At 42.5% G+C, this 27,531-nt stretch overlaps 1 protein-coding gene and 1 pseudogene across 2 annotated transcripts in view; both read left to right on the plus strand.

Moving 5' to 3' along the window:
* The first annotated feature begins 827 nt into the window (after positions 1 to 827).
* LOC105077059 (cytochrome P450 3A12) overlaps positions 828 to 27,531 on the plus strand; it is a 44,494-nt gene continuing 17,790 nt past the window's right edge. The window contains exons 1-9 of one of the 2 annotated variants that reach the window (XM_074345748.1): positions 840 to 916; positions 6,284 to 6,411; positions 6,657 to 6,745; positions 9,552 to 9,878; positions 15,164 to 15,257; positions 17,223 to 17,275; positions 19,244 to 19,343; positions 25,850 to 25,963; positions 26,214 to 26,302. In XM_074345748.1, the coding sequence (XP_074201849.1) occupies positions 9,808 to 9,878; positions 15,164 to 15,257; positions 17,223 to 17,275; positions 19,244 to 19,343; positions 25,850 to 25,963; positions 26,214 to 26,302 (521 nt within the window). In that variant the 5' untranslated portion in view covers positions 840 to 916; positions 6,284 to 6,411; positions 6,657 to 6,745; positions 9,552 to 9,807. Of the gene's footprint in view, positions 917 to 6,283; positions 6,412 to 6,656; positions 6,746 to 9,551; positions 9,879 to 15,163; positions 15,258 to 17,222; positions 17,276 to 19,243; positions 19,344 to 25,849; positions 25,964 to 26,213; positions 26,303 to 27,531 lie in introns of both variants that reach the window. The other variant, XM_074345747.1, reaches the window with a different exon arrangement.
* LOC105077589 (dnaJ homolog subfamily B member 6-like) lies at positions 11,295 to 12,619 on the plus strand (annotated as a pseudogene).

The following is a 27,531-nucleotide window of genomic DNA, read 5'->3' on the forward strand; positions in this document are numbered from 1 at the left end:
CAGTGAAATTTTTAAAATCCCAGGAATGTCCCCTAACACATACAAGACAGGTCACTATGGTGCCTGCGAAGCCCAGTGGCCTTTTCCAGAGGCCCTGCACAGTCTTCAGCTCCCTGCTGACCTGTCCAGGCTGGAACCTTGTCCCTATAAAGACAGAACCTGTGATCTGTCACTTCCTTATTAGCAATAATAAATATTCGGTTGACTTAGACACTGTGCTTTGCAATCAGGCGATGACAGACATACTCAGCAATGACAGTGACGGCCAGTTGGCTCATTCTCATGGCCTGAAAAGCGCTCTCTCCTTCTCTCCTTCTGGCAAGCACTGCTCTGTCCATGGTAGTGCAAGCGGTGCCACCTCCTCTGGGAAGCCCACCATCCGCCCGGTGTCTCAGGATCCCATTATCTCTACCTTGCCCAACCTCTGGACACCTTTGGAGGAGTCTGCTTGTGTGGGCCCCCCACCTAGGCACCGGTGCCCTCCATCATGGTCTTGTTCGCACTTTGTGCCCATGGTGTGTCATGGCACCGGGCACAGTGAAGACCAGTTCAGACCGACAGAGAGGGCCCTGTGACCCTGGGGATAACTGTGTGACTGAGTGGAAAGAGGCACCTTGTCTTGGAGTCCAGGTGTGGGCCGGACTTGGCTGGGCAGGGCCCCTGGAAAAAGTCCCTGGGCTTGGCAGGCACCGTGGTCATATGTCTCCTTAGGAACTTTTGGAACTGTGCGTACGAACAATGAGTGTTTGTTTTCTGGGGCAATGGTTTATTTTTTTCCATCTGATTATCTCAGGAGTTGATGTTCTTACCAAAGGTGAAGAACTCGGCTTGTGAACCTAGGTGATCGCGGCTGGATGAACCCACTGGATGAACCCGCAAAACTGAACTCCTGTGGTCAGTTCAAACAGCTTCAAAGGTAGAAAAATGTTTAACTTACTAGTGATTTTAAACTGTTCACCCTGGGATCCAAAAGCTGGGTTTCTGGAAAAGACAAGTAATGACATTCTTTTCACTTATCCAAAAAGTTTATTGATGGGATTTTATTTATATAGAAAATGTTACAAATTTTGAAAAGGCTATATGTACACGTGGTAAAACATTAAAATGATATAAGCAGATAATGCTTTTATACTATGAAGAATTAAGTTTTCTTAGGGTTTTTTTGTAGATACTTCTATCAGTTAAGGATACTCATTGCTATTAGTAGTTTAAGTTCTTCCTGTATCGTAAAGGACATACTGAGTACTATCAAATGCACTTTCTGAAATTATTGGGATGATATGATTTTTCTCTCTTAGTCAATTAACCTAGTAACTGATATTTATATTTATTGTCTGTTAACCACCCTTGAGCTCCAGGGTGAAGCATGGTGCATCACCACTGCTGGGTGAGGGTTGCCTCCATGTTGTTCAGGATTTTTGTACTGAAGCCCATGAGTGAGAGGGGCACGCAGTCTTTCTTTTTCATCCTGTTTTTGTTCTGTTTTGGATCAAGTTGACCCTGTCCTCATAGAATAATCTGGGCGTGATGCCTTCTTGTTCAGTCATCTGGATTGTTTGCATTGGACAATTAGGAATCTCTTGGCTTCACCTCTGTGTCACATCCTCTAAGACCTCTAAGACCAGCAGTGGTGCTGCCTCCAGGCAGTTACGCCCCTGTTTAACCGCCTCTCATTGGTGTGGCTGGGCCCGGTGAATAGAATATGGCAAAAGAGACGGGATCACTTCTGAGATTAGGTTATGAAAAGACTGTGGCTTCCTATCTTGGGCGTCCTCTCTGACCCACTCACTCTGAGGGAAGCCAGCTGTCATGCTGTGAGCTGCCCTGTGGAGAGACCCAGGTGGCAAAGATCTGAGGGAGGCTTCTGGCTCACAGCCAGCCGGGAACTGAGTCCATGAGCTTGTGGGGAGATGAATCCTGTCAGACCACCTAGTGGGCCTGAAAGTGAATCCTCTCCCAGTTGAGACTTTGGATGGGACACGGTCCAGCCTGACAGCAGGACTGTAGCCTCATGAGAGAGCCCGAGCCAGAGGTACCCAGCTAAGTCATACCAGGATTCCTAACCCAAGGAACTGGCCATAATAAATGCTACTGGGTAATCTGTTAGACAGCATTAAGAACTAACTTGCTTGTCCTGGTCTTTGGACACATGTTTAGTTCCAGACACAACTGCAGGGACCATCTTTGCATGGATTCCAATTAAATTTGTGGAGATGAAGCCTGACCGTGCCTCCCGACCTACCAAATCATCTGTAATACAGACGTTTTAGAGAATCACTGTCCCATGGAACAAACATTTACCCCAAAGGAGAAGGAAGCCAGTGGACACCCTCTTCCCCACTCCTTCCCCTGACGGGCCATCCTGGATGGTCATAGGGCCTCTCAGAAGATGGCCTCTGTTGATCAAAGAGTTGGTTGCTTTTGATACCAATTGTTAGCCAGGTTGGTTAAGGCACCTGGTGTCGATTATGTGTCCTTCCATGCTTCATTCCTATTTTCCTTCACCCTTGTTCCCTTGGGATCAAATGCCCTATAAAATAGTAGCACAAAAGCCTGTGTCTCAGGCTCTCCTTTTTTGGGAAATCAAGCTAAGTCATACATGTTCCTTAAAGTTCACTGTAAAACCCTCTGGAGGTTGTGTTTTCCTTGTGGGAAGATTTTGACTTCCACTTAATTTTTTTAATGACTTTTTTTTTTTTTTTTTGACTATTTAACTTTCTATTCTTCTTGGGCTGGTTTTGGTCAATTATGTTTTCCTAGGAACTTGCCTGTTGCTTCTGATATTTCAACTAATGTTTTTCACAATTCTTAGCAACAATTAAATTAATAGGTATAATTTTCTTGAGCTTAAGACTTTACCCCACAAATTTCAGATATTATTACATCTGGGAGTTTGACCTCTTAATCCCTTCACCTATTTTGTCTGTCTGGTGACCCATGACCCTCCTCCCTTCTGGCAACTACCAGTTTGTTCTCTGTATCTATGAATCTGTTTCTGTATTGTTCTGTTTGTTTGTTTATTTGTTTTGTTTTTTTAGAGTCCACTTATAAGTGAAATCATATGGAGTTTGTTTTTCTCTGACTCATTATACTTGGCATAATACCCCCTAGGTCAATATTAAAAACCTCAAACATCCTGAGAAGAATGTTCAGAACAAATGGGCAGAAGACATTAATAGGCATTTTTCCAAAGACATACAGGTGGCCAACAGGCGCAAGAAAACATGGTTGATATCACTGACCATCAGGCATTGCAAATCAAAACCACAGTGAGATATCATTTCACGTCGTCAGAATGACTGTTAGCAAACAGACAAGAAACAACAAGTGTTGATGATGATGTGGAGAAAAGAGAGCTCTCCTGCACTGTCACTGGTGATGCAAATTGGTGCAGCCATAATAGAAAACAGTATGCACATTCCTTAAAAAACTAAAAAGAGAACTACCATACAGTCCAGCAAGTTCACTTCTGGGCATTTATCCTAAGAAAATGAAAAAGCTAATTTGAAAAGCATGGGGGAGGGTGTAGCTCAGTGGCAGAGTGTGTGCTTAGTGTGCACGAAGTCCTGGGTTCAATCCCCATACCTCCATTAAAAGAAAAAAACCCCAAATATCAACACCCCCCAAAATAATTGGAAAAAAAAAAAGAAACACTATATATCCCTTTGCTCATGCAGCGCCGTTTACAATAGCCAAGAGGTGGAGGCGAACTAAGTGTCCAACAAGGGTCTTGAGTTACTACCTCAAGGCATTCGGGTTTAATACTGGATGTTGGGAGTGGTAGGAGAGATTTGAGCAACCCTGAGAAACGTTGAGAGACTCATGTTTTACCAGTCCCTGTCTGGTGGCAGAGCACGGAGTCCCCTGGATGAGGCCAGCGTAGGATCAGGCAAAACTCATTCGGAGGTCACTGCAGCATTTAGGGGAAACCGCCGATGCTTCCCCCTTCTTCACAACATAACCTGGGATGCTCATCTCTTCCTTCATCTTACGCTTCCTGTTTCATTAATTCCCTTCCTTGTGATCTTCTGAAATTTGCCTCCCATTCTCTGATTCCTCTTTCACTCATTGGTTTCATCATCTTTTACTTCTTGCTTTCTTGGAAACCTAAATGACTGAGACACGTCAGAATTATTTGCAACATCCCTTATCTGCTGACTCTATGAGTTCATGAATACACAAAATTCAGGAGTGGGTAGAAGGATGTGCTCTCCTTTTATGTGGCCACAAACAGCTCTGTAGCATTTATGACAACACTGGAACATGATGGAGGGTGTGGAAAGAAATTTTTACCCCATGTGGGGCTGTCACGACCTGCCAAGTTACATCAGGAAGCCCCTTGGAATTCAAGCAAGCAAGTTACTGGCACAATTTAGAATCACAAGATCTAGCTCCATGCCCTGCATTCATGGTTTAATACTTGGGCCACATTCTTCTCCACCCTGAGCTTCTGTTTCCACATCTGTAAAGTGGAAATTAAATAATCCCAGCACTGCTTAACTCACCGAATGAGGATCAATTAAAAGAGGCATGAAAGAACTTTATAAGGTGTGCAGTGTACTAGAGATATTAGTGGTTAGTTTATCAAGGAAGAGGAACTCAGGAATGGGAAAGTGCGCAGCCATGAGGAGGCCCTCCTGCTCCTCTCCCCTTTGCTGTGAAGTCTGTGGAAGTGCTTCTGCTCCAGGGTGTGGGGGGCTTTCTGCATGATGGGATGTGTGGGGGTCAGAAAGGACCTAATCTCAGGCCAGGAGACCTATTGGTTAAAGTTAAGACTGAACTCTAAACCTAGATGATTTAAATTTGAATCCCAGCTCTGCTAGTGGTTAGTGTTGAATCCTTGGATGATCACTTAACTTTCCTGTGACCCAGTTTGCTCATCTGTAATATAGGGATCAAAACAGTGCCTGTCTCCTAAGGGCGTTGAGTGGGTTGAGTTAGTTAATGCAGGCCAAGTACTCAGAATAAGAAATAGTAGGTCTCCTTGCCTGAGGTTAGGTCTTGCTCTGTGTGTGTGTGTGTGTGTGTGTGTGTGTATGTGGCGTGCATTTCTTTCTATAGTCCCAGTTAGAAACCACTCTACAATTAGAGCTCAAGTCCTGAATGGGTGGTTTTCTTCTCCCAAGTCCATCCTGGTCCATCTTGGCTCTCCATCCTGCCCTCAGGGATTCTTGGTTCCTGACTAGGGTACTTGAGGGCCCTAAATGACATAAAGGAAAGAGAATAAAGGACGAGGGAGGGACACAGGCTCAGGGTTTCAGGCAGTGAAGGGGACTTGTGGAAGGGGCCTCTTAGGTCAGTTCTGGTCAGTTTCCCTCGTGGACAGATGAGGAGCCAGACCCAGGGCCGGGGTCACACGCTTCCAATGCCATTCCTGTTGGTTCTGTTGTCTTCATATCTTTCAAGGAGAACAGAGTTTAAGGAAAGAAAGAAAGGTCAACTATATTAATGCTAAGGGAGCTTAAGAAAGGGGATTCTTTTATTTCCTAGCACATGTCCCAACATATAGCTCAATATTTATTTGTGTGGTTATTTGTTTAGACCCTCTCTCCTGCTTGCCTTCGGTAAGGGCAAGATCCTGACTCTTCTGTATTTAAGCTCGGCACATGGCCTGAACACAGCAGGTATAGGTCCCAGTCAATACACAGTGACACTGGGGCAAGGGGCTCACCTCCTCCAAGGCCAAGAGGGAATGTCCACAGACATGCCGCTTACCTCACCACTCCCCCACCAACCTCCGCACCCAGCCACCAAGCTTAGATACCACCTGGTTACCCCGAAATAGCAAGATCAAGTTGTGCCCTACTGAGAATGAGAGCTTGAGAGTTGAGTTACAGATGCATGATCTTTTTTTTTTAATTGAAATGTAGTTGATTTACAATGTATTAGTTTCTGGTATATAGCACAGTGATTCAGTTATATATATGTATACACACACACACACACACATAGACACATACACACACAAATATTCTGTGTTCTTTTCCATTACAGGTTACTATAAGCCATTGAATGTAGTTCCCTGTGCTATATAGTAGGACCTTGTTGTTTATCTATTCTGTACATAGTAGTTTGTATCTGCCAATCCTAAACTTCCAGTTTATCTGTCCCTCCCCTCGTCTCCCCCGGTAACCATAAGTTTGTTTTCTATGTCTGTGAGTCTGTTTCTGTTTTGTAAATAAGTTTGTATGTGTCATTTTTTTTAGGTTCCTCATATAAGTGATAGCATATGATATTTCAAACACATAATCTTGCTTTTATTTTATTTTTTTTTACACTCCAGATTGTGGCCTGTGAAATTAGACTCTAACACACAAAGCACCCTGAGCAATACTGCCTCCCCACATTGTGAGCAATTCTCTCAGCCAGAACTCAGGACAGGCTTCTCAGAAAAGGAGCCACCTCTGAAAGGTCAGGACTAGCAGACTTGATGGTGCCTTTTGTGTCACTGAGACCTGACACCCTGTTCACCTGTACTGATATCTGAGCCTATGCTTTCCTGAGTGCTACTTGATTTTCAACCCTGACCGATTGCTGAGGACTGAGAAAGCAGATAAGCCAGTGACCCTTGATGAAGACTCTGTGTTTCTAAAACCTGCACAATTATTATATCTTGGCTGTACTATATCTACCTGTTCATTTGTTTCTATCTTCAGCCTGAATACCGTTGGGGTCTGAGCCATATCTGCACCTTAAGCATTTAGAACTGAGCTTTGCAGTACGTGACGAGCCCGCCAATACACAGGTGAGCAGAACAGAGACGCGGGGTTGGGGCGCCCTTCAGGCACACGTCTTCCTAAACAGTCTTAGTGCCGCGCCCCTTCACATGAGGTGCTCCCTGCTGTGGATCGAAGGGGCGCAAAGATCATGCCTTCTGTCACTTCCCCTTGCAGAGCAAGGCCACTTGCAGTTGTTAGCATTTGGCACTGGGGACATGTTATTCCCAAACAATGACTAGCCTACTGTCACTGGGATAGATTCCAACCAGTTGGACAGGGCAGGTGAACAGGGCAGGTGATGGTCATATTAGGCTTAGTAAGAAAATCATCATAGCCGAGTATGTGTTTTGGAGGAAGAGGAAAGCATATACTTTCCACAAGGGTTGTGTTTCCAAGAAGAGTAAGAAAGGCTTTGGGATTAGTTGAGTAAATTAGGTTATAACTAGTTATCAGATGACACCCTAATCTTTCCATGTTGGATATAATTTCTGTACCTCTCAGTCGGGAACATAGAGAGGTAGATCTTACACGGCAAGACCCTTAGTATCCTCATGACTTGCATGTGTCTTTATTTCTGCTGAGATGAGATGCAGTCCTTAGTTCTGGAGGCCCACAGGGAAGCTCCTGGGTCCGGGGTAGCCATCTAGACCAAAACCAGAATTTTAACGAAATGCTTTTGCAGCCTTGAGTCTCACTATTTCCCTGAGTGACCCTTATCACCAAAAGGCAAATGTTGAGTATCAGCATTTCAGGGCCGCAGAGGACCTGCCCGGCTTCCTTCATATTAGCGTATTTACAGCATTTCTGTTGTTGTGATCAGTAGTTGTTGGGAAGCCACTTGAACTCACTGAGCCTTACTTTCTACATCTATAAACTAGGGAGTGTATCATGACCCTGTTTACAGGTAGCCAGAGAAGGCGCCAAAATGGAGCAGAAAAGTGTCAGATCTCCTAGGACTTTCTATTCTCCTTTCTTTGGGGGATCATCTTCCAGCTTCCTGTGTCTGTCCTTTTGGTGTTCAGGTTTACAGCCACTTCTGTCCTTAGTTATGTCTCGGTGGGGCTCTATTATTCCAGAGATCCCAAGATGTGCCACATACTGAGCATGGTTGTGTGCCTCACTCCCTCCACGGGGAGGCGGCTCCCAAAGCGGGGACTGTATGGCTTCCAGCCCACAGCCCAGCGCATCACCTGCACCTGACATTCACCTGTGTGGCTTTGAATCAATGGACAGATAAATGGATGCATTCATGCATTGTATTTCTAGTGGCAACTATGGATTTTAACAGGTGCCTCCTGGAGAAAGCCTGAACCCAAAGTTGACGAACTATGACGGTAGGAATTTCATGCTGCATGACAAGCTCCCAAGGAAATAAAAGAAGGCAGAGGGGGAGATAGTTGGGACCTACTGCGTTTTACCAATGAGACATCCACCCACTCAGGCTGGTGTCAGGCAGCCCCGGGAACTTTCAGGCCAGAGGGATGGAAAGAGTTGGCAAGAGATGAGTATCACTTTCCACAGAAGAACTGAAAGAGAGAAAAATATAGAGAGGAGGGAAGTGCACATGCAGGTTAAATGTCTTCTATTTCTGTTGAGTTTTAATCACCTTTGAGGTTTTGTTTTTCACATAATCCATAGTTTCTTGGGCCAAGCAAACACAGGACACGGTTCAGAGTGAAGATACTGAGCTGGTGTAATTTCTCCACGCTCAGGCCTCATATTTCTCCCATCAGGAATGCAGTGGGGAACCTCACAGGTGACACCGACTGCTACTCTAGGCCTCCTCTTTACCAGCCCCTCACTACCCAATAAAAAATTCCACACTTGTCAACAAGCGGGAACCCATCTGCTCTGATCACCCCTCTTTGACCCAGAGAAAAACTTCATGTCATCCTTTGGAGACCTGTCTATGGTACGTGCCACATCACTGGTGGAGAAGGTGGTTGGGGCCCACTTGGCTGATTTATTTTCTTTGCTCCCTTCACACCTGTTGGTCTTGGATTATGACCTTTCCAAAGAGAGGGGCCATTCTTTGGTCTAGAATCTATCTAGCTTGTTCTTATTGTGGGACCCTCTGAGGTCGGTTGTGCAGGAAGCAGCCTGAATTGATATCCCTTGGTGCAGCCATCATCATCTGGTCCATGTCCTGCCTCTCCTTCAAGCGCCTCTTGTCAACAGAATTCTGATGGATGATCCTGCATGTGCAGTGATGGTGGCCAAGGTCTAGCCAGGCCCTCTTATTGCATTAATAATCCTGGAAGATGGCATGATCATCAAAGAACCACAGGGAAAGAGCACGCAGGTGCCCAGAGGTCTTACCTCTAGCAGCTCAATTCCACCAACCTTTTGGGATGCCCACTCTGCAGGATGCACCCTGCTAGATACTAGGGAGAGACATAATGGTGACTAATACCCACCCAGGCTTTGCCCAAGTTCTCCATCTGGTAAGGGAACTAGGTGTGGAAACCAACAGTGATGCTGGAGACAACAGGATTGTGTGCAGGGGACAGAAGTCCCTTGAGGAGGAAATAGTTATGTCTGTTCAAGGAGGTTGGTTAGGAAAGATTCTAACATACAGGTTCTGTCTGAGCTGGGATTTGAAGGATGAGTAGGAACCTCACAGGGGCAGCAAGGGTATTTGTAGGCAGGGGAAACTGCGTGGGTAAAGATCTGTAGACCTAACTTGTCTAAAGAATTTCAAGTATTTTGGAGTGTGGGCAGCAATGGAGACAAGGGCAGTATAGAAGAGATATGGCCAGTGGCTTTGAGTTTCTGTAACTTTTGGGCCTACATCAGATGACACTGATTGAATTGTTCATTGATTTTCTATAGAACATGAACTCAAGGGAGGCCAAACTGGAGTGTCCAAGATGCTTTGCCAACTTAAGGCAGAGTGAGCTTCTGCAAGTGGAGCACAGGTGTTCCTCCTACTGGCTGCAGCTCCAGCCCCACCCTCTTCCCAGCACATAAACCTTCCAGCCTCACTGGATCTCCATGGGCAGGACGGGGAGCTCCACGCTCACAGGCAAAGAGCAGCGCACACAGCGGCGAGGGAACTTGGAGGAGAGAGTCACGGAGGACAGTGGCCATGGACCTGATCCCAAGCTTTTCCATAGAAACGTGGGTTCTCCTGGCTACCAGCCTGGTGCTCCTCTATCTGTGAGTAACTGTCTAGGCTTGTCTCTTCTGTAACCTTGGACTTGGGGGCCAATCAGTTCTCCCTTTCCCTTAGCTGTTTGAAGTTTAAAGTAAATGGAAGGGAAGTAGTTGAAGCTTTGGGTGTTTTGAACAAAAGGGTAGTTATTATTGAGCTTACCCAGATCTGTTGTGGAGTTAACCCATACCCCCTTTCCCAAGTTCCTGTTACTATAGCCGGACAAATCGACCGGAGTCTGGCAGAGGCAGATTAAAAACAAATGGCTCACCCCTTCCCAAGCTCTGGGGATCCTGGAGACAGGAGGAAGAAACTTGGGTTTCTGTCTCATTATCTTCACCTTCTGCATCCTGTATCTGCAGCAAGACATGTGTAGAAGGGTTGGCCCCTGTGTCACTCAGAGTTCCTGCTCCCTTCTCTCCCTCCCCAGGTGTCATTTACACAAGGCTCCTGGTCACCCAGACTTTGTGAAGGGCTGGGACTGATTGCCATTCTCTTTCAGGCTCAGCTCTTCCCCCTTTTCTGTCCCCGTTCCCTGGCACTCCCTTTCTAGGACTCAGTTTACCTACCCTGTACTATGCAGAACTAGCCCCAAATGAGAAATCTTTAGATCAGGGGAGACTTGGCAGAAATCTTGAAATTGTATTAGTTTCTTTCACCTTTTCTTCCAGTCTCTGGAAGGGTCAGTATCATTGTATAAGTTTATTTTCTCCGCGATATGAAACCTGCTAAGCCTTCAAAGGCACAAGCCTCAAAATCCAATTTAAGTGTTTTTTTTTTTTTTCCTCCTTTAAGTACAGTACAGGAGGATGAATCAAAATCACCCAGCAGAGGAATTCCTTTCAATGCCAGGACTCCTGGCATCACGGAGCAGGTTGGGAGAGGAGCAATTTTCAACAAGCGGGTAGACACCCCCCTTCACACCGCATTTGACTTCTACCTCAATTTCGCTTTCATCAGGTCTAGGAAATCGCGATGACATAGACATAGATAATACAAGCCTTGTTTTAATTCTTCGAAAGAAATATTAGAAATTCAAGGTATTGTAGCACCATATTTTCTGTCTGATGACATTATAAAATTGATTGATATGGTTTCATTTCATTCTATTTAATATAATTTTTATTGATATAAGAGTATTTCCAGCACGCTCTTTCTGAAGGGCTGATTTTCAGTATTTATGACTACAAAGGCATGTAAATAAATTCACCCTTCTACAGTAAACTCCAGAATATGACTCTAGTATTCAAATATACTCTATAGTATAGGTTTTAAAATATACCTGCCCAGAAAAGGAAAGCGCGAGGACCGCCGCCGCCAGCGCCGCCGCGCCGAGGCCAGGCCGAGGAGACCCCCCGCCACCCCGCCGCGCCTTCCGCCGCCGGTCCCGAGTCCTTGCACTCGTTCCGACAGCCTGCTGAAACGTGGTGGATTACTATGAAGTTCTAGGCGTGCACAGACATGCCTCAGCCGAGGACATTAAAAAGGCATATCGGGAACTGGCCCTGAAATGGCATCCAGATAAAAATCCTGAGAAGAAAGAAGAAGCGGAGAGAAAATTCAAGCAAGTGGCTGAGGCGTATGAGGTGTTACCAGATGCTAACAAACGGGACATCTACGGCAGATACGGCAAAGAAGGATTAGACGGTGGCCGAGGGGGTGGAAGTCACTTTGACGGTCCGTTTGGGTTTGGCTTCACATTCTGAAACCCAGATGACGTCTTCAGGGAATTTTTTGGTGGAAGAGACCCATTTTCATTCGACTTCTTCGAAGACCCATTTGAGGACTTCTTCGGGAATCAAAGGGGCCCGCGTGGGAGCCGGAACCGAGGCACAGGGTCGTTCTTCTCCGGTTTCAGTGGATTTCCTGCCTTTGGAGGGAGATTTTCTTCTTTTGATACAGGATTCACGTCCTTTGGTTCACTAGGTCATGGAGGCATCGCGTCTTTTTCTTTCACGGCATTCGGTGGCGGTGGAATGGGCAACCACAAATCTGTGTCAGCTTCTACTAAGATGGTTAACGGCAGAAAAAGCACTACAAGGAGGATTGTCGAGAACGGTCAGGAAAGAGTGGAAGTGGAAGAGAACGGCCAGTTCAAGTCCTTGATGATAAATGGTAAGGAGCAGCTGCTTGCTGCGCTTGGAGAACAAGCAGCTCCCGGCCCGCGCGGCCCAGGGACGTTCCGTGTAGCGGGCGCCCCGGGGACTGGCGCGTTTCAGACGAACTCACCTTCCCATGTAATTGTACCTGATCTAACGTGTTTATACACAGCTCGTCGGAGCCCTGTTTGTCATAGACGTTCGAGTTTATTGTTGGGACCACATGATAGGACCATTTTTTTGTCTTTAAAATTGTTGTATATCTCTGTATGCACTTTGCTTTTTTATTAAACGTAACTCAAGGAGGCCGTGACTCTTTCGTACACTAACACCTGCACGGGCCTGCTTCCCATTGTGCTTGCAACGTGAGCCAAGTAGTGTCAGCCTGCTGTGAAGCTAACATTGCCGGGACGAACCTTCCACAAAAGTAATTCCAGTTTTCTTCAGTATTTTCAGTAGTGAAAGACATTAATGTGTTAATGGTAACACATTGCTGGTTTAATATAAGTTGAGGATGTTTTCTAGTTGTGCATGAATGCTGGAAACTTAGTAAGTTTTGAAAATTGTTTAGATATGTAATGTTAAGCTTAGGTTTAAAAAAGTAAAGCTGGTAAACTGGGTCTTTGTTATTTGCTTAAAAAAAGAAAATAAATGCAAATGTGTTTGGTGCATTCAAAACAAAAAACAAAAAACAAAAAAAACCCTGCCCAGCAGGTTATTTTAATGTCTCAGTGCAGGTGAGTAAGCATGCCTGGGAACCAGTGATGATGTGAGAGGCATCCAGGGAGGGGTCAGGATGGAGGGGGAGAATATTCTTCACTCCTCAAAGCAGACCTCCCAGAGATACTCCTTAGACCTGGTCCCACAGGAGGTCAGCAGGGTTGGCATCCCATCTGCTTGAAGCCTGGGGGAAGGAGCACAATCTAAGTCACATGATGTGTTATCCATCTGACAGTGGGGGCTGGCACTAGACAAGGTCACCACCAGGCAAACAACACTGTTGCCTTAGAAGACACTGGTGCAGCCACAAGTCAGTAGCTGTAGACAAGGCCCTCCTTATGCCAGCACAATGTAAACACAGTAAGAAATGATCCGCTTTATTGTGAGCCTCTCCTTTGTACTCAAGGCAGCATTACTCCACCAAAATGAGAGGAGCTAGAAAGAATTCACCCAGCCCACCCTCTACCTTGACATGGAATCATGAGGTTAGACACTAGACCAGATCATTCCTTGGGACTAATGTTCTGACACATTCACTCAGTTGCTTGGCAGCATTGAAAGTTCAGAAGCCGAAACTGATTTGCGCTGGTTGTGATGGCAGAGGAAGGAATTGGGGTGGGACTAGCCCAGGCTGCCTCCTTTTTGGCAGTCAGTGTACACACCTCCACCACCTGTTCTGGAGGAGGGTCCAAAAGCCAAGCTGGGCCTGGCTAAGGTACCTCTGTGGGCCCTTCCAACACAGGTCCTTCTGGGTAATTTGGGGGGTTTCTTTTTATCACATATCATAGGATTACTGGATTTGTACAGAAAATTTGAACCTGTACTACCTTAAAGCCTAACCTCCTGAGAAGGAGAGACAGGGTCCTAGTCAACCAATGTGGGATGTTTTGTGGTTACTCATTTTATGTCTTGTGATGCGCCTCTTGCTGCCCACAGGACGGTACCTGAAGGCTGGAAGGCTTTTAGCTGAGAGTGCCTGTAAGGCATGTTGAACCATTTACACAGAGCGCACTTTTCAGCCATACCTTCCTAATTTACCTCTGCAGAGCTAGCCTTGCAGGCCTAGCAACTCGTGGTTAAAATGATTGCTGGCAGCCTCTTTTCTCCTCCACTCTGTCGTCTCTCAGTAACACCAGAGTTCTACCCCCACTCTTGCACCCCATGACATCTTTTGGGACTTGAGACATGGAACAAGAGCTTTCTGCTTTACTTCTTGGCCTTCAGAGGAGTCTGAGCAGGGAGTGGATATAACTGAGAAAGGTGGTGGTTGTCTATTTACTTCAGACTTGTAAAGATCCAGAACCTTGAGTTGTGTGACTTCTCATGTAATAATGAAAGATGAGTTGCAGGACTGCATCCTATTGGAAGCACCAGCCTTAATGAGTTTTTGAGATAGCTGATGCACAGAGGCAGTAAACTAACTTCTTCGTGACTGAGCATCTTGCAAAAAAAATGAGTGTGCCTGGCACTATGCTTAGCAGGTGAGTCTCACAGGTTGGAGGACCAGATGCCATGAGTGGAGGATAGTCTGGAAATGGATCCTTTAGTCACTGGTCCCTTTATACAGTTTCATTCAGGGAACACAGGGGTCAATTGCCCTTCTCTGTAGCTCAGTCAGCCAATTTGCTTGACAACAGAGACTTGGGTATATCTGAAATGTGCTCACATTTCTATGATGGTAATGGAAATCTTTTTTTTTCTTTTTTTTTACTTTTTAAATGTCTTATTATGAAAACTGTCAAGCATACACAAAGAAGCAAGAGTGAATTAACAATCTTCATATACACAACACACACCTTCAACAATAATAAACATTATGCCAATCTTGTTTCATCTAGCCAGTCATGGAAGTCTTGAGCACAGTTTTCATTCTACAGAAATAAAAACAGTATTCTTCTCTGAGGCCTGATTATGAAGATAGATTTAAGAAGAATCAGATCCTAAAATGGGACCAGGGCATAGAGGGAAGGAAAAGCATAAAAGTCTAAGCAAACTAAGAGCAGTGTCGGGGAAGGCTCCCAGTAACTCTGTTACTGGGTGGATGCAGTTAAACAAAATCTCGTGTTTGGAACGGGAAAAAAAAGTTTCCCATTTGTGCCTTGAATGAGAATCTTTTCATGAAAGTGTCAACTTACTAAATAAATATGAATGAATTTTCTGGAGGAATATGACCTAAACATCTCAGGGGCTCTCAAATTGTAAACATTTATCATGTATCCACTCTAGGATTGGAACCGTGAAGACTTCAGCTGCTTTGAGCTAAACATCATTACCTTTTGTGGGTCTCACAGTGAAAATGGGAAAGGAGACAATGAGTGAACGTTATTATTGCTTTTGGAGTTGCTGTTCTTATTCATTGCCTACTTGTTGTCTCCATAGGTTGACTGTGCCAGTTCTGAGTCAGGGACCCGCCAGCCTCAGTAGCTGTATTCCACCATTCCTGTGACCTGGTTTTCTCTTTCACTTTACAGCTATGGGACTTATTCACATGGACTTTTTAAGAAGCTGGGGATTCCTGGGCCGACACCTCTGCCTTATTTTGGAAATGTTCTGGCCTACAGAAAGGTGTGTGTTGTTTGAATTCCCTCTTTTGCTTCCTATAGCAGCAAATTCCAGCTGAGTTCCATTAAAAAAAAAAAAAAAGCCTCGTTTCAGGTGGAAGTTCTGAGGTTTCACACTTTGCAGAAATTGCATCATAGGCCCCACGCAGCACATAGCCAGTTTGACCCCAGGGATCTCGTCTCACCTGTTAGGAGCTTCAGGTTTTGCCTCAGTCAGACAGCACAGCTCTCTGGCTGGTTCAGCACAGGACTTGAAGCTGCAACCTGTAAGCATCGTGAAGAGGATCTTCTTTCTGCCAGGTGCACATTCTCAGGAAGGCGCAGTCCTACTAATTATTAGGAGAAAGGCATGAAGGGAGTGTCTGGTCATGGCTCATTAAGCTGTGTACACTAGGGCCACACATTCCTGTTAGTAGCGTAAGCTCTGGGTACCCTTTTTTTTGCTTTCTGAGGAGCAGGTAATTAGGTTTCTTCATTGATTTCCGCTTGGAGGAGGTACCGGGGATTGAACCCAGGACCTCTTGGGTGCTGAGCATGCGCTCTACCACTCTACCAGCTATACCCTTCCCCCGGGTATATTGGACATTTCCATTTCTAAGGCAGCCTACGTGATTTGCACCAGGTAATTTGCACATACGTGGATTCTCTCAAGAATTGCTAAGCTCTGCAGTTTCTTCGATGTTCTACCCCCACTCTTGCACCCCATGACATCTTTTGGGACTTGAGAGATGGAACAAGAGCTTTCTGCTTTACTTCTTGGCCTTCAGAGGAGTCTGAGCAGGGAGTGGATATAACTGAGAAAGGTGGTGGTTGTCTGTTTACTTCAGATATTTAACCACTAAATGAGTTGTCGGCTTTTTCCTTTTAAATAAGGCAGAATCACTTACACAAAATCACTAGAGAGGAAGTGATTTGACAAAATTATTAAAAATTTAGCTGAATGGAATGTACTAGGTGACACAGACTGTGACTTCCAGCAGAGCCTTGATGCTAATCCAGCTCTGACGCCTCCTAGCCCGGGGCCTGGCCCCTGAGCTGAAGGTCAGGAGCGGTGCCCGGACGTCCAGGGGCAGAGCCTCGTGTGCAGGCTGCTCTTGGCCTCAGACTTCCTTTCCCGCAGACCTGAGGCTTGTTCCTCAGATCCTCATTCTCCATCCTGAGCCTTCATTGTCTCATTACCGCGTAAGAACTGCTTGAACTTTGTTCCTTCTGAAAAGGCAAAATTTCCTTTCCACCATCCCCAGATGAAGTCCTTAATGGATGCACTCCAAGACCCACATTTCTTTTGCATAGTTAAGCCATCAAATACCACAGCAGAAACATAGTGACAGGAAGGGTTTTTTTTTAAAGTTATAAAAGTGAAAACTCATGCAAGTGTCTTAATTGCATTGTCCTTTGCTGAATAATGAGGCATCTCCTTATCTTTTCCATGTTGAGCTGCAACACTAGAAGGCTAGACCACTTTGTCACTCATTCACTCACTCACTTTCCCACTCAGCACGCATGCCTTAGATACACTTACATTTGCTAGACTATTAGAGGTCACTGGTGCTTTAACTTCCTCTTTCTGCTAGAATTCTAGAGAGGGCTCATGAGAAAAATGAAAAGGCTGCTTAATTAGGAGAGGAAAGTAGGTACAGGCCACGCTGACTTCCCCCCAGCTTCAGTTTTCTCACGAGTCCGTAGAGGGTTTAGAGGGCTATGAGATTTTAGAGACAACACATGCTCTTGCAAAAACACTTCAGAAAGACAAGGAGTCACTTAGTATTCACTGACAGGGATAAGTGTTTAGTATCTGTGATACTCAGAGAAAATTCAAGAGTAATTTTCAGTGATCAGTTTCGAATATCTCATCTGTTTTCTCTCCTTTCCCTTAAGACGTCTGTGAATAAGAGAATTCACTATTTCATGAATTAGAGGTAGGGTTCAGTGCATTATCTTAATTATTTAATTTTGTTTCTCCTTGCAGGGTCTTTGGGATTTTGACAGTAAATGTTTTAAAAAGTATGGAAAAATGTGGGGGTGAGTATTCTGGAAACTTCCATCGGATAGACCTGTTATGGTGAGGCCCCCGTGATGCGGAGGACAACCTCAGTCCAGAGTGTCTTGGAATGAAGCCATCTACTGTGCAGCTTTGGAGACTTGTTCTATCAGGGATCCCCGAGGTCACCAGGTGTCCAGGTCTGCAGTCTGAGTCAGGCCTGGAGAATTGCAGGCCATCACTTTTCTCTGGACTTTGATGGCCCAGGGACTCCCAGCATCACCTTCTGTCCCGTATCTCGCTCTTCCTCTTTTCTCTGTGTTTCCTTCCTTAGGTTGCCTTTAATTGCATGATTCCGGACCCTTCTAATATGTGCTTATAAATGCATGTCATTGCCCCTTTCCCACAAGATTCATGTTTAATTAAAGCTAAAAAAAGCTTTATTTAAAATTTGCATTTAATATGCCCTTTTGAAAAAGGTCTCAGGGATACAGGTAAACCCAAGGAGAAACCATTTCTGCTCAGCTTTTTTTTTTTTTCCAACTTTCTCCACGAGTATGGAGTTTAGTTCTTTTTTTGGTTTTGGTTTTGGTTTTTACATTTTAAATCAAGACTTTTCCATAGAAGTGTACACAATTATTGCTTCACCTACTCTATTCCTTTGACTTTGAAGAGATGTGGGATATTTCTAACCCAGTGTGCTTGCTGGTGGGCTGACAGATTCAGTGACTTTGTTGAGTGGCCTTGGCTGACTGCCATGGCTTTTGCCTCTCGCAGCTGGTGGAGGTTTGGTGAGAGCAGGGGAGAGACGAAATACAGTTCTTGTTTGCCAGAAGCAAGCGGGAGAAGCTCTACCTCTCCGCCCCTCTTATCCTCTCGTCAAGTCCTCAAACCACAGGGCTCTGCTGAGTTCTCCTGGCCCCAGAGGGCAACGTCATCCCGGGGCGAGAAGAACACGCAGTGCTGGATCGCCACTGTGTTTTTGGAAATGGGCAGCGAGAAGTGCAGCGATTCTCGCTGATTTTTATATGTGATCACAAGACCATTTGAAATTCCTCTTTGAAATCAAAGGAGCAAGATGTGGCGTGTAGAAAACCTGCCATTTTGCTCTAGAATTGCAAATAGTTGAGAGTGGAAAACAAAATGTCAGAAGACAGTGTAATTAACTAACAGTAAGCCTCACTCCGGTGAACCGTCCCCATGAATGGACGTTCTGACAGTCAGGAGATCAGGCCAAATTAGAATGTACTATATATGAGGCGTCAGCTTTGGGTGGTAGGTGGGTCAGAAGTGGGCCGGCCCTGCTTCTAAGGGACGTCACCTACATGGAGCCTCAGGCCTACTTGGGACCCATATATAAGCATAAATATAAGTAATGAAAAGAAAATATTTAAAAAATGAATTATGCGTGTGCCTCTGAATTTCTTTATTCTCTTTGTCCTTTTGTTTCAAATTATTGTAAACTGGATGCTACCAAGGATATCTCCATATTATTTTAAGTAGATTTTTAAAAAATTATAAACTAGTAAGCAAATTCTAGAAAATAGGGTGAAGAACTCGTTCGTAATCCTACTCGTGCTTGTGGAGCTTTCCAAACCTTCCATTTGCAGACACATTGTTACATATTTATGATCACTGTGTCTGCAGTTTTCATCTGCTATGACATCATATGTGTTTTTCATTCTTTTGCTATATCTTTAAAAATGACTGAGTAGGTGGACTCTCCTTATTTTTAAATTTTCAGATAATTTACTTCCTTTCAATTATTAACTAACCTAACTTCCTTTTTGATAATGAACTATATTAAACCTATAAAAATAATGGAGAATGGTGTGGGAAATTCTCACGTACACACCACTTAGATGTAACAATGTTCTAATGGGATTTCTAGTCATGATCTATAGGAATATGGATTATGTAATGTTAGGATGAGAGTCGGGATTTTAGGTGTGGCTCCAGCCACAGAAACTGGCTCATTAAATTTAAACAGTTCTGTTTTCCTGACACAGGTTTTATGATGGTCGACAGCCTGTGTTGGCTATCACAGATCCAGACATGATTAAAACAGTACTGGTGAAAGAATGTTTTTCTGTCTTCACAAACCGGAGGGTAAGCATCCCCTTTTTTAATTTAAAAATTTACTTATCTATTAAATATCTATTTTGAAATAATTATAAATTCACAGGATGTTGTTAAAAGAAAAAATACACGTGGAGGTCCCATGTTATGTACCTTTCATCCTGTTTCCTCCAGTGGTAATATCTTGCATAACTATAGTATAATATCAAAGCAAGAAGTTGACATTGATACTACCACAATACTTATTTGGATTGCATCAGTTTCATATGCACTCATTTGTGTTTGTGTGTGTGTGTGTTGCTCTATGAAAATGTATTATATATGTAGATTTGGGGAACTACCACCACATTCAGTATGCAGACCTGTTTCGTTCCCACAAGGCTCCTTATGTTCTTTTACAGTCATGGTGAGTAGCTTGTCTTTTCTTCTTTTCAGGGTTTCTAGCAGAGAAAACATATTTAAAATTTTTTTTGTTGAGGCCAGTTTATCAATTTTCCTTTTTATGGGTGGTAACTTTGGTGTCAAACCTGGAAACTCTTCACCTAGCCCTTGATCCTGAAGATTTTCTCCCATTTTTTCCTAAACGTTAAGTAGTTTTATGTTGTATATTTAAGTCTACGATCCGTTTGGTGCTAAGTTTTGTATAATGTGTGAAGTATAGGTCATGAGTTTTTGTTTTTGTTTGTTTCACCTGTAAATGTCTAAGTTGCTCCAGCACCATTTATGGAAAGACTTTCTTTCCTTCCATAAATAGCTCTTGCACCATTGTCAAAAATCAGTCAGGCCTATTTATGTGGGTCTATTTCTCACTCTCTATTCTGTTTATTGATCTATGTATCTATCCCTCCACCACACAATCTTGATTCCTAGAGCTATATAGTATGTCTTAGCACGTAGACCATTCCTCCTACTTTATTTTTTCAGAAATTGTTTTAGCTATTCTGGGTCCTTTCTCTTTCCATACAAATTTGGAATAAGTTTATGTATGTTTACAAAAAATTGCCAAGATTTGAATAAGAATTGAATTAAACCTATAGATCAATTTGGGAGAAAATCTGTATTTTTACTAGGTCACATCTTTCAGTCCGTGAACACAGAATGTCTCTCTATTTTATTTAGGTTTTCTTTGATTCTTTTCACAACACTTGTAGTTTTCTGCATAGAGATTCTGTACATGTTTTGTTATATTTTTTCCTAAATTATTTTATTTTCTTTGGAGTGATTGTAAATGGTATTGTGTTTCTAATGTGTTGTTACATATTCATTGTTGCCATATAGAGATGTGGTTGATTTTTGTGTGTTGATCTCATATCCTACAACCCTGTTGAGATCATTTATTAGTTCTAGCGGTTTTCTTTTTATATTCTTTGAGATTTTCTATATTGGTAATTATGTCAGCTGTAAATAGGAACACTTCTGTCTCTTCCTCTCCAACCTACCTGCCTTTTATTTCTTCTTCTTGTCTTTGCTGCACTAGTGAGGACTTAGGATTTTGAGTAAGAGTGTGAGAGTGGACATCTTTTCCTGGCTGATCTCGGAGGATTCAGTGTTTCACCATTAAAACATATTTATTTATTTTCATCTTATATCTGAAAGGAAATTTCACTTATTTCTGCTCTAATCTTTATGATTTCTTTCCCTCTACTAGCTTTGAGTTTTGTTTGCTCTTCTTTCTCCAGCTGCTTTAGGGGTAAGTTGAGGTTGTTTACTTGAGATTGTTCTTTTTTTCTGAGGTAGGCTTGTATCGCTATAAACGTCCCTGTTACAACTGCTTTTTCTGCATCCCAGAGGTTTTGGATTATTGTGTTTTCATTTTCACTTGTCTCAAAGTATTTTTTGATTTCCTCAGTGATCCATTGGTTGTTTAGTGGCATATTATTTAGCCTCCATGTGTTTGCAGTTTTTCAGTTTTTTTTTTCTTGTAGTTGATTTCTAACCTAATAGCATTGTGGTCAGAAAAGATGCCTGGTACAATTTCAATTTTCTTAAATTTACTACAGCTTGCCTTTTGGGCCAACATGTGGTTGATTCTGGAGAATATTCCATGTGCACTTGAGAATGTGTATTCTGTTGCTTTCTGATGGATTGCTCTATAGATATCAATTAACTCCACCTGGCCTAATGTGTCATTTAGGACCTGTATTTCCTTATTGATTTTCTGTCTGGATGGTCTGTCCATCGATGGAAGTGGGGTGTTAGGGTCCCCCCCCTATTATTGTGTTATTGTTGAGTTCTCCTTTTATGTCTGTTAAAATTGCCTTATATATTAAGGTGCTCCTATGTTGGGTGCATGTATATTTACAAGTGTTATATCCTCTTCTTGGATTAATCCCTTGAGCATTATGTAGTGTGCTTCTTTGTCTCTTGTAACAGTCTTTATTTTAAAATCCATTTTGTCTGATGTAAGTATTGTTACTCCAGCCTTCTTTTGGTTTCTGTTTGCATGGAATACCTTTTTCCATCCTCTTATTTTCAGCCTGCATGTCTCTCTAGCTCTGGAGTGAGTCTCTTGTAGATAGCATATATATGCGTCTTGTTTTTTTTATCCTTTCAGCCAGTCTGTGTCTTTTGGTTGGAGCACTTAATCCATTTACATTTAAGGTAGTTATCGATACATATTTTCTTATTGCCATTTTGTTAATTGTTTTGGGTTTGCTTTTGTTAAGTCTTTTTCCCCCCTCTTTCTTCTTTTTGTTCTCTTTTCTTGTGGTTTGATGACTAAAGAAGTTCCTTTAACATTTGCTGTAAAGCTAGTTTGGTGGTGCTGAATTCTTTTAGCTTTTGTTTATCTGTGAAGCTTTTGATTTCTCCATCAAATCTGAATGAGAGCCTTGCTGGATAGAGTATTCTTGGTTATAAGTTTTTCCCTTTTATCACTTTAAATATATCATGCCACTCCCTTCTGGCCTGTAGAATTTCTGCCAAAAAATCAACTCATAATCTTATGGGAGTCCCCTTGTATGTTATGCATTGCTTTTCTCCTGCTGATTTTAATATTTTCTCCTTATCCTTAATTTTTGTCAATTTGATTACTATGTGCTTTCGTGTGTTCCTCTTTGGGTTGATCCCTTGTGGAACTCTCTGTGCTTCTTGGACTTGGGTGACTGTTTCCTTTCCCAAGTTAGGGAAGTTTTCAATTATTATCTCTTTGAAAACTTTCTCAGATCCTTTCTCTCTCTCTTTCTGGGACCCCTATAATATGAATATCAGTGCACTTCATGTTGTCCCAGAGTTCTCTTAAACTATCATCATTTCTTTTCATTCTTTTTTCTCTTTTCTGTTCTGCAGTAGTGATTTCCACTAATCTGTCTTCTAGCTCACTGATCCACTCTTCTGCCTCATTTAGTCTATTCTTAGTTCCTTCTAGTGTGTTATTTATTTCCATAATTTTGTTTTTCAACTCTAAGTATTCTTTATATTTCCCTACTCTTTGCTAAGAACTTCCCCATGTGCATCTATACTCCTTCTGAGTTCTCTGAACATCTTCACCATCATTATTCTAAACTCTTCTTGGATAAATTGCCTATTGCATCATCACTTATTTCTTCTTCTGAAATTTTTTCTTGTGTCTTGGCCTGGAAGATATTTCTCTGCTGCCTCATGTTGTCTGTCTTTCTATTTGTATTTTTAGGTAGCTTAGTTTAGTTATGTTTCTTGAGTTTGGATAAGTGGCCCTCTGTGGGAGATGTCCTATGTGTCCCAGCAGTACACTCCTCTCTTGTCACCCAAGGGCCAGGGTCCAGCTGGTCCCAGTGTAGTCTGGCCTGTGTTTGTGGATTCCTTCTACAGGCTTTGGGATTCTTGTTTTCTTATTTCTGATATCTGCACCCTGGTGGATGAGGCTGGACTAGAGGCTTATGTAGGTTTCCTGGCAGGAAGAGCTGGTGCCTGCCCACTGCTGGGTGAAGCTTGGTCCTCGACCTCTGGTGGCTAGGGCCATGTCTAGGGCAGTGCCTAGAGGCATTTGTGTGGCTCAGGAAGTCTGCTGATGGGTGGGGCTATGTTCCTACCCAGTCTGTTGTTTGGCCTGAGGCTTCCCAGCACTTAAGCCTACAGGCTTTTGGATGGTGCTAGGTCTTGGTGCTAATGATCTAATCAAAATGTCAGCCTCCAGAAAAGCTCATGTAGATGAACACTCCTGGGATGTCTGCCACCAGCTTTTATGTTCCCTGGGTGAGCCACAGCCATCCCCTACCTTCCCAGGAGACTTTCCAAAGCTAGCAGGCAGGTCTGGCCCATGTTCCTATGAAATCACTGTCTCTGCCCTTGGACCTGGTGTACACAAGCTTCTGTGTATGCTTCCCAAGCAAATGAAGTCTCTGTTTCCCCCAGTTCCATGGGTTTCCTGGAGTTATGTCCCACTGGCCTTCAAAACTAGATGTCCTGGGGGTCTCCTCCTCCCAATGCTGGAACCCCAGGCTGGGGAGCCTGATGTGGGGCTCAGAACTCTCACTCTGTCCCTCTGTGGTTCCCTCTTTTCTTTCCAGTTGAAGATCTTCTTTTGCAAGGTCCCAGTCTTTTTTTTTTTTTTTTTTTTTTTTTTTTGTGGTTGTTTAGCAATCAGTTGTGGTATTATTGTAGTTATGAGGAAAGGTGAGCTCATGGTCCTACTACTCTGCCATCTTGACCAGAAAGCGCCTTGTTGAGGATTTTTGCATCTGTGTTCATCAATGATATTGGCCTGTAATTTTTTTTTTTTTTGGTAGTGTCTTTGTCTGGTTTTGGTATCAGGGTGGCTTCATAGATGAGTTTGGAAGTGTTCCCTCCCCTTCAATTTTTTGATAGAGTTTGAGAGAATTGATATGAGTTCTTTGCATGTTTGGTAGAATTTCCCAGTGAAGCCATCTGGTCCTGGACTTTTGTTTGTAGGGAGGTTTTCTGTTTTTTGTTTTTATTGCTGATTCTATTTCATTCCTAGTGATCAGTCTGTTCAAGTGATTTATTTCTTCTGGATTGAGTTTTGGTGGATTGTATGTTTCTAGAAACTTTTCCATTTTTTCTATGCTGTCCAATTTTTTTCCATATAGTTGTTCATAGTATTCTCTAATTTTTTGTGTGTTTCTGTGGTGTTGGTTGCAATCTCTCCATTTTCCTAGCCTTATTTGTTTATTTGTGTCCTTTCTCTTTTCTTTTTGGTGAGCCTGGCCAGAGGTCTGTCGATTCTGTTTACTCTTTCAAAAAGTCAGCTCTGGGTTTGATTGATTTTTTTCTATTATTTTTTAAATCTCTATTTTATTTATTTCCTCTCTGATCTTTATTGTTTCTTTCCTTCTACTGACTTTAGGTTTTGTTTGTTCTTCTTTTTCTAATTCTTTTAGGTGATAGGTTAGGTTATTTATTTGAGATTGTTCTTGTCTTTTGAGGAAGGCCTGTATCACTATGAACTTTCCTCTTAGGACTGCTTTCACTGTATCCCACAGAGTTTGTGTGGTTGTGTTTTCATTGTCATTTGTCTCAAGGTATTTTTAAATTTCTTCTTTGATTTCATTGTTGACCCACTGGTTTTTTATTAGCAGGTTGTTTAGTCTCCATGTAGTCATTTTTTTCTTGTTTGCTTTTCTGTAGTTGATTTCTAGTTTCATGCCATTGTGGTCAAAAAAGATGCTTGAAATAATTTCTAACCTCTTAAATTTGCTGAGGCTTCTTTTGTGCCTGAGTATGTGGTCTATCCTAGAGAATGTTTTCTGCGCACTTGAAAAGAATGTGTATTCTGGTTTTGGGGGATGTAATGTCCTAAAAATATCAACCAAGTGTAACTGTTTTATTATGTATGTCCATTGCCTTATTGATTTTCTGTCTGGAAGATGTGTCCAATGATGTTAATGGAGTGTTAAAGTCTCCTAATTTTACGGTGTTCCCATCAATTTTGGAGATATCCATTTTAAAACAAAATGTAATTTTTAAAGATTGAGGGAATTTTCAAACAGGTTAGCTTGATAGGCCTTACCCAAGCTGAGAAATAGAATTATCTTTTTCTTTTCTCCCTGTGGGAAAAGTGTAGAGAAAAAAGTGTCCCATGTCACTGCAAAATTTTTCAGAATAGCAAATAGATTCCTAATCTTTTGCATATTAACTACTATTTTTTTTAAATCACCATATCAGCACATCCCTTTTCCCATTTGCTCAGACGGTAGATATATGTAAAGACAGTCTGAGGCAAAATACAGTTTTCCAAGGCTATCTGGCTCTCTGTTACCAATCCCTTTCTAATTTGCACAGCCCAGGAGGATGAACGAGGTCTTACTCCTTTCTGTTCCCCTGGAAGAAGTTTCCCTACCACATGGGACATTTTTATTTAAAAAGAGATTGGAATACAAAGACTGGAAACCACATCAAGTGACTGGATATCTCTTCTACCCTCAAAGGAACCTAGATACTTACGGTGTCTATTTACTGCGCATCTAGCATAGGGCCTGGTACTAAGTAACAGTCACTAAATATTTGTTGAATAATTTTTCCCATTTAACAAATTTTCCACAGCTGTTGAGATCTCCAAAACTTATGTAGGGTAGAATATGTTTTGCTTTCGACTCTAGTCCTTTGGTCCAGTGGGAATTCTGAAAAATGCCATCTCTCAGGCTAAAGATGAACAATGGAAGAGAATACGAATATTGCTGTCTCCAGCCTTCACCAGTGGGAAGCTCAAGGAGGTAAGGAAAGAAGAGGACTTGCTATTAGAAACTTAAAGAATAAGGTAGAAAATAAGATCACAGTCCCTTTCCAAGGAGGAATCTGAGGAATTTGAGTTTCCTAAAATTGTCTTTATCTTTATGTCCTAGAAGAGACATTATAAAATTCTTTATAAAATGTCACCTACTGTCCCATGCTGGGGAAAACCAGGTGCTTCTAGGACTTGAGTCTCCATGTTTAACTTTGGATGATGTTGTATTTTGTATCTAGATGTTCCCCATCATTGGCCAGTATGGAGATGTGTTGGTGAGAAACCTGAGGAAGGAAGCAGAGAAAGGCAAGCCTGTCGCCCTGAAAGAGTAAGTAGGGGCGAAGCTGCTGGTATTCTGAGCTCTCCTGAGACCCTAAGCTGTTTGCCATGGAGCTGAAATTCCCACTGTTGAGTTACTCCAGTGACCAGACAGAAGTAGGTGTGTGATGTTACAATCCAGTTGGCCACCCAAGAATGAGTGATGACGTGAGAAAAAAATCAGAAGGGATCTTCTCCTGTGTACATGACCCAGGATTAACTTATCTGCTTAATCATCACTGTGAATATGCTGGAAGACAAGTATAGTTTAGTCTGAGATCAGCGACTGTGATACCTTCAGTTTTGTTCTTTTTTCCTGAGATTGCTTTGGCGATTCACAGACTTTTGTGGTTCCATATAAATTTCAGGATTGTTCTAGTTCTGTGGAAAATGTCATGGATATTTGTGTAAGGATTGCACTAAATCTATAGATTGCTTTAGGTAGTATGGGCATTATAACAATATTAATTCTTTCAATCCATGAACATGAGATATCTTTCCATTTCTTTGTGTCATCTTGTTTCCTTCATCAGAGTTTTATAGTTTTCATGGTATAAATCTTTCACCTCCTTCGTTAAGTTTATTCCTGGTTATTTTATTCTTTTTGATGTGATTTAAAATGGGATTATTCTCTTGCTTTCTCTTTCTGATAGTTCATTATTATTATATAGAAAAGCAACAGAGTTCTGCATATTAATCATGTTCCCGCCACTTTACTGAATTCATTTATTAGTTTTACTAGTTTGTTTTTTGTTTGGTGGAGACTTTAGGATTTTCTATATAAAGTATCATGTCATTTGCAAATAGTGACAGTTATATATATTCCTTTCCAATTTGGATTCTTTTTATTTCTTTTCTTGTCGGATTGCTGTGACTAGGACCTCCAATATGATGTTGAATAGAAGTGGTGAGAGTGGGCATCCTTGTCTTTTTCCTAATATTAGAGAGTAATAGCACAAAAATAGACACATAAATCAATGGAACAGAATACAGAACCCAGAAATAAACCCATGCGCTTATGGTCACTTAATCTATGACAAAGGAGGCAAAAATATACAATGAGGAAAAGATAGTCTCTTCAATAAGTGGGAGAACTGGACAGCTACATGTAAAAGACTGAAATTAGAACATTTTTCTCACATCATATACAAAAACAAACTCAAAATGGATTGAAGACCTAAATGTAAGTCTGGAAACCATAAAAACCTAGAAAAAATAATAGATGGAATGCCCTTTGAC

This window comes from Camelus bactrianus, chromosome 18 (assembly GCF_048773025.1).
Source record: "Camelus bactrianus isolate YW-2024 breed Bactrian camel chromosome 18, ASM4877302v1, whole genome shotgun sequence".
Classification (NCBI taxonomy): domain Eukaryota; kingdom Metazoa; phylum Chordata; class Mammalia; order Artiodactyla; family Camelidae; genus Camelus; species Camelus bactrianus.